At 34.9% G+C, this 7,919-nt stretch overlaps 1 protein-coding gene across 1 annotated transcript in view; it reads right to left on the bottom strand.

Annotated features, from left to right (window-relative positions):
- col14a1a (collagen, type XIV, alpha 1a) overlaps positions 1-7,919 on the bottom strand; it is a 179,941-nt gene that overhangs the window by 77,101 nt on the left and 94,921 nt on the right. Inside the window, exons 21-24 of the mRNA XM_037677253.1 lie at positions 7,657-7,789; positions 5,438-5,560; positions 3,303-3,452; positions 948-1,064 (exon numbers count right to left, since the gene is read on the bottom strand). Of these exons, the coding sequence (XP_037533181.1) occupies positions 948-1,064; positions 3,303-3,452; positions 5,438-5,560; positions 7,657-7,789 (523 nt within the window). The remainder of the gene's footprint in view (positions 1-947; positions 1,065-3,302; positions 3,453-5,437; positions 5,561-7,656; positions 7,790-7,919) is intronic.

Below are 7,919 nucleotides of genomic sequence, written 5' to 3'. Positions count from 1 at the left end.
TATATATATATATACATATATATATACATATACATATATACATATACATATATACATATATATATACATATACATATATACATATATACATATATATACATATATACATATATATATACATATATACATATACACATATACATATATACATATACACATATACATATATACATATATATATATACATATATACATATATATATATATATACATATATATACACACACATATATACACATATACATACATATACATATAACATATATATATGTATACATATATACATACATATACATACATACATACACATACATACACATACATACATACACATACATACATACATTCATACACATACATACATACATACATACATACACATACATACATACATACACATACATAAACATACATACACGTACATACACATATACATACACACATACATACACATACATACATACACATACATATACACACATACATACATACATATACATACATATACACACATACACATATATATACATACATATATACCCTCAACAGATGAAGTGAAAATATAGACACAAGTAAAAAACAAGTGACTCACAGATTATTGTCATCTCAAACTGTGCAGCAAATGCCGGTGCTGTGTTTACTCTCATGTAAAAGATGGTGCCAAGGTGCGGTTGAGCACCCATTTCAAACAAAGTTTAAACACAAGCATAAAAGTGTGTGCAAGCTCCCATTTCATCTGTAGCCACAGAAAACAGAAGAGAAGACTGCCTTCAGGAGACACCAATAGCTGTTACCTGAACTGGAGCTTCGGTAAATTTTTATGTATGCTGTTTTTACATTTGCTCAATATTAGAGACAAACTTCTTAGATTTGAACCAGCTTCTATAAAACGGGGCTGTAAAGAGCTGATGGATGGACACAGAGTAGGCAACAGTAAATTTACTTACCGAGTGTCGACTTTATGGAGACTCTGTACGTTGTAGCATGTAGAAGAGGCTGCCACTGAACACACATGCTGGTCGGACGCACCTGGTAGGTTGACAAGCCGGAGACACCAAGGAACACTGCAGACAGGTTCAATAAAAACATCTACCTTTTAATTTTTTACAGGACAAATCATCTTCACAAGGCTGATAACTTACAACTGCACTCTTTGACATTGTTAAATAATAAACTTGTTCTTCATGTTATTGTCACGTTGGAGACATCCACGTGGTTCTCTGGCTACTTTGCTGAAGCCTCTGACCACGTGTACATCCAAATGAAATGTAAATGTGATACATCGTAATTTTTATATTTAAAACAACGTTATAAATTTGCTTATTTATATTACACTGGTGCTTAATGTTAAATGCTTCTGAATAATACATTTGACATTAGGATGATCCTTTAAATAATATGCAAAGACACAAAAACTAATCATTATCCAACTGGGCAAGAGATGGTCAGGGACAGACATTCATGAATATGCATACGTGTGCAGTGTATGATAATGCAAACAGATATAAATAAAACATGTGTAAGACTACTGGTTAAACACTGGCAAAACAGTATGGAAAGTGTCTTCACAGTAATATTGTCACTAATGACAACTGTGTTTCTGAATTTAGCTTCCTTGTGTACAGTTCAGTGCAAAAAGATCTACACCTTTAGAACTATACTATTTTATTTTGTTATACTTGCTTCTTAGTTTGGTTGTCATCAAATTCATTCAAATTTTTCTTACGTGCTATGCTCTTCATTTCTTTTCTAATTTACAAGATTGTATCAGTTTATGCAATTCATTGCTTTTACTGAGCTTTGTTTTCCTATTTAGTAGAAACTCATTACCATGACACTCTATAAGCTTCAGCACCACAATCCAAGATGACTATCTGGAAGAAGTGGGTTCAATCAACAATCCCTCAGGTAATCAATAAATATTGTTGGGTTTTCAAGTTCCACGTTACTATGTGTAATTAATTGGTGCAAACATGCCTGTCGCTTTCTCAAAGATCCAAGGCTGCAGTGAATGCACAGCACTCAGGGGAAATATGTTTCAACATCAGCATTAGACTGACATATAGGTGGATGCATCACCAGTAATAAATCACGTCCTCAAACGCAGAGTAAATATGGATGGAGAAGCTTCGCTACTGTAACATGAACAAATTCAGTTCATCTGGAAATGTATCAGGGCACTCGAACGTGATGGCATTCAGTAAAGAATCAGACTAAATGAGGTCTAAAACAACATAATTAAATGTATTAAAAACACAAATTTCAAACAAATATGTTCTAAAACAAATACAATTCCATGCAGCATGTGAAGGCATATTTTAAATTAGGGGTTTTGGCTTCTCTGCATTTTTCAGCTTGATCACATTGTGATTATATTATTGTGCATATGTATATGTATGTATATGTATATGTATATGTATATGTATATGTATATGCATATGTATATGTATATGTATATGTATATGTATATGTATTGTGAGATCATGCATGACCTGTGCAAAACACTAACTGAATCAGAGAAGAACATCTGCACTGGTGTTTTCATCCAGTGATATTTATTACCTTTGTTCAAACGGAGTATTTTAACACTTTGATGCTATTTTTAACGACATGTTGCATTTTGGATAAAGTTACAGAGATAGTGGATGGATGACATTTGAATGCTGTGTATTTGTAGCCATTCACTAAGGTATCAGGTCTGAGTGATGGAGTAAGAAGGGTGCAACTTGCTCCTCACTCCACACTTAATTTGCACTTGTTAAACAAGAGCACCAAGTCAGTTTACTGACCAGTAAGAGCTTCATTCATGTGTTCACCCTTTAGTAATCAGAACTCAGTCACTGAAGTAGAAACTGTTAATTACAGGGAATTATAGACCATAACAAATTAATATTCATCCAAATGAAGAGACCGAATTTGTCTTTAAAGTTTTATTACAAAAATAAAAAATAAAAACATGAGCAACAATAACCAACAAAGAATAAGAATTTGCATAATAACTACTTTGAAGAAGCAGTAGTCGAATGAATACTTAGACTTAATTAAGCAATAAGGATTAATCAAGGAGTAATTCTCTTTAATCTAAAAGAAAATAATTATTGGGACAGAATTTAATTTGTTTTATACACGCAACTATTCAGATAAAGTACATACTGTCCTTTTAAAGTTGAAAAATGGATACACTTGTTTAAGTACTTTTTTTCTGCAGTTAAAAGACATTTTATATTTTTACGAAAAAAGTTGAATTTTTCTAAAACAAGTTATCCATTGTGTTCTTTATTGTTTGTAACAGAAGTGCTTACATGTTTTTCCATTTATTAGCATCGGCTCGCTCTGTCCTGCAGTGTAGGCAGCAGTCACCTGGACATTATACTCTGTCCCACTCAGCAGATTGAGGAGGACAATGGAGTTCTCATCTTCACCGACTGATGTCTCCAAAACTGGACCTTGAACTAGAAAAGCAAATGTAGAAAAATAAGCACTAAAAGAAAACAACAAAAAAAAAAAAGAAAAAAGTAGTGTTGCTTTAAAAATAAAATATACAATTTTGGGAAAGAAAATATTAACACCAAGTACCCCAACAAAGTTCAGTCAGGTCATCTGGACGGTTTCTTTTTTTTTTTGTTTAGAAAATTCGTCCTTCATCCAAAGGACTTCATCAATCCAAGGAGCCACAATCAAACTCAGTCCCACAAGCAGCACACTGATAGTGGACCAACCTGTTTGCTGGTGATAAGATGGTTTCTGGGGCCTGCCCTCTCCCCTGTCGACTCCTCTGAGGCAGCCATAGTCAAAGTGGTTCAAAACATCAAAGTTCAAGCTCAATAATCCAGATTAAAAAAAAATTCCAACAAAGTTCAGTCAGGTCCTCTGGATAGTTTCTTTTTTGGCGAGATGTTTCTTCTTTCATCCAAAGTATTTCATAAATCCGAGAAGACACAGAGGGCGGGCCACAAAAAATATCTTATCACTAGCAAACTTCTTGGTCCACTATGTGAGTGTGCTGCTTGTGGAAATGAGTTTGTTTGTAGTTGCTCAGTCTGATGAAGTCCTTTGGATGAAGGACAAAACGTATCAACAACAACAAACACAAGAAATCGTCCAGATGAGCTGACTGAACTTTGATGGAGTTTTTACCTGGATAATTGAGCATGAACTTTGATAAAACACCAAGTACCATATCATAATGAACTGTGAGAACCTCCCTGAAATATTAACTGTATTAATATTAAGTGTGAGCAGTAAAATGTGTCCTTACCTACAAGCATGGTTGAGGTCTTCCTTTTTAACTACAGTGCTAACAACAGTGCAGCACTGCAACTACTAAAACTTGGAAATCAAAAATCTAACTATAAAAATGTTTTTCCACATTTCCACATTTGTTGGACGTGCAACTTAACAGGTATTTATCTTTCTTTTTAATTTGACACCAATAAAAAGCACAAAAATACATAAGTTGTGACAAAACTGTCCCTGCTATGAACAGAGATACACACTTGCATCGGATCTTCTCCTGAAACAAAACAAAGATGTAAAAAATAATTTGTGCCTATGCAGTTTTTTTTTTCAATCAATTGATAAACTTGGATTTACAACATAATATTACTGCATATAACTGGGATACAATACAAAGGAACCATATGCAAAATTGTAAATTATTTTTACAACACACCCCTTTGCAAAAAAGTGTTCAATAAGGTGCATAATCCATTATCTGTGTTTATGCCACAGTGTTCCAGTTTAAAGAAAATCCATGCGTTTGCTAACAAACAGTAATATAAGTTTATATTTACAATAAGTATATTGTGAATGAACATCTGTATAAAAAATGTGCACAGGTATTTGTAGTTATGGATTATCAGAACTGAAGAAGTAGAATGGTAGAATTAATTTCCCTTCAAAAAATTCTTAAAATGAACTTAATCCAGTCATTTACTTGAAATTGGATTATGTGATGCACAATAATTTGGTAATAAAATAAAATAAAAAAACAGACTTGTAAATGATAAATGTCAGTGCTCTGTCTTGGTGAAACTATTAGCAGCAGAGATGCAGCAGAACAATGAAAATGGGTATTTAATGATGTGTTTAAGATGGGAAAATACATGAGGAAGTGCAATGTCTTATTTCAGTGCTAAACTGCAACAACTTTCTTAATTCATTAAAGAGAATTTATGAACTGTAGTGTCTCTGTCACTGGTTTGTTTCTGGCAGATCCTTCTGTAATAAGCTAATTAGGGTTTGGAAAAGTTGGAGTCTTAGGGCAAAGCAGGACATCATTTTGTGTTTGCAAGTGATGGACATACAGAAATATAAAAACTGATATTTGTTTCTCATTAAGAATAATGACAAATTTAATTTACCCCTAAAATATTAAACAAATGTCCCTATTAATATTGCTGTTGGGCTTTGTGTGTATGTATTTGTGTTTGTATACCATTAATAGGCTGGTAAACGATACTGTAACCCAGAGTAGGAGCCTGAGGTGGATCCCAGGAGACCCTGAATTGGCTGTACGACTCCTCTGATACGCGAAGATTTTCTGGCGACAAGAGGGACACTGCCAAAACAAAGACAAAGAGAAAAATCAGAAAATACAAGAAACTAAGCTGAACTTAATTTAAAATGCTATAAAATGTATAGGTCTAGTGTGTCTTGAAGAAATGCGTATCGCCATATGATGATGACTATGATAACCTTGTGATGCGAAGGGGTGGAGCTGTAGCCATTTTAGTCAAACCTTGTAAATGGCAATATGTAAAATGTCATAAAATGTTACTGGCTATCTTTTTGCTCTTGTGTTGACGAAAAATCCGATACCACTGCACCAAACTTTAACTCAATTATAGATAAATTTGACCAAGTTATCATTTCAGTATTGGCTATGGCTGATTAGCTAAGATGGCTATGTTAAATTAATTTGACTCAAAAATGTAGTCAGTTGCAGATATATATTTAATTAATGTGAGTTACAATTAAATCTGTCCAGTGGCTCATGGGATATTTTGCCAACAGAGATGGTGCCAACAGTTAATGCCAATGGTTGAAGCAAAGATATTATACAATGCTTAGAGAAAATCTTGTGAATTAGTCTCAGATACTAGCACGCCAAATTTCAGCCCATTCTCTGCAAAACTGGGCTAGTACATTAGTTCTCAGGATTTCACCTGTCGCCTTTCATGCCCAACTGACTGAGATCATCTGGGCAATGACTGAACTGGAGACCGTTTGTTCATTTCTTGAAAATAACCTTATTCTAGATGCCACACTCAGATTCAGCTACTACCACCCAGAACTTTAGCTCAGTGTTCATTAAATTTACAGATATTGTAGCCATTTTTGGTGTGTTGAAGGTCAGGTTAGTTGGTGGACTCAAGATGTTAATCAGTGTAGATGTTCATCCAATTATTAGAGTTTCATTCAGATTTGCCCCAAATATCCGACCCGCGCCGTGATAGTGAAAAAGGTGCATATGTGTCTTGCTCAGGGACACCACAACATGTGGTCATGACGGGGAGTCGAACCATGACTTTCTGGTCCCAAGTCGGCTGCCCTACCTCTACACCATCTCGAACTTTAAAGATGGTCTTAACTCCAAAAGTTAATTGTTCATAAATGTTCACCTGATAATATGTTTCAGTTTTACCAGTCCATACAGTGGTCCGTTAAAGATGTTGCTAATACTGAGTCTAAAGCCCCCCCCCCACACACACCCACCCCCCCACACACACCATACACACACGAGCATTACTGCTCCTTGTTTTTGGAAGCAAATGATAAAGATCAGCATGTTCTCTGATCGTAGAATGATTCAGGGATCAAATGGAATTTAAATCAAGAATGATGAGTGATGATTTGAAGGTCTGTTTTTCCTGAAACCTTTAATAAGGAATTTCTGGTTGGGATACATTTTATTTTCATGGGGAGTCTTTGGGTATGGAGGTGTGGGACAGAGCCGGCAACCCTCCAATTGACCATTACTTGATCATCTCCTTGAACCACAGCCACCCCCAAGATTTTCTGTTTATAATTTTTTATTGCTGCAATTCTGTCTGCAAAGTAGTGATTGCTTCTGGTTGTCTGGTGTAAAAAATTATCTTTAAAACAAATCAGTAGAGTTGGCCTTGATGGATAATCAAAGAGTTATACCTTCTTCAGTTCTTGAATCAGTAAGATTATTATTATTAACATTTAATTAAGTCTGTTTTCACACTGTGCTCTTAAGCACAACATTAACAGGGTTTCATTTGCATGATGGTTATCTAAGGTACTCTCATCAGAAGACAAAACATTTAATCTGACATTTCATTTCACTGCACAATGAGCAGTCTTATGAGACGGGAGGACAGATAAGAAAATCAACCAGAGCAAAATAATTTAATAATTTCATTAATAAAAGACCAGCTGTGACAACGAGTGGACCTCATTAAGACAATTTGAAACATCAGTATTTGTCATCACATTAATTCATTTTCTCCATCGTGAACATTAACATGAAATTTATGTAAAACAACTGTATATTCATTCTGTTCAGTGCAACAATAAAATCCACTCTTATGTCACCAGTTTTTTTCTGAACAAGAAACTTTTTATAGAATAAAAACAAACATAAAAATGACTACTGGATAATTCAGAGGAGCTTTCGTAGAGACTTACATGTGGAGCCCAAAGCAGAAGCACTGATGCCTTCCTGTCCATCACTGTACACAGGTGTGACCGTCACTTTGTACTGGGTGTCGGGTTGTAAATGTTCAAGCAACGCTCGTTTCTGAACACCACCAACTGATACCTACACACACACACACACACACACACACACACACACACACACACACACACACACACACACACACACACACACCCACACACACACACACACACACACACACACACACACACACACACACACACACACAGCT

This window comes from Nematolebias whitei, chromosome 5 (genome assembly GCF_014905685.2).
Source record: "Nematolebias whitei isolate Nwh7 chromosome 5, NemWhi1, whole genome shotgun sequence".
In the NCBI taxonomy this organism is placed as follows: Eukaryota; Metazoa; Chordata; class Actinopteri; order Cyprinodontiformes; family Rivulidae; genus Nematolebias; species Nematolebias whitei.
The sequence above is the reverse complement of the archived record's forward strand: the minus strand, read 5'-3'. Positions and strand labels throughout refer to the sequence as shown.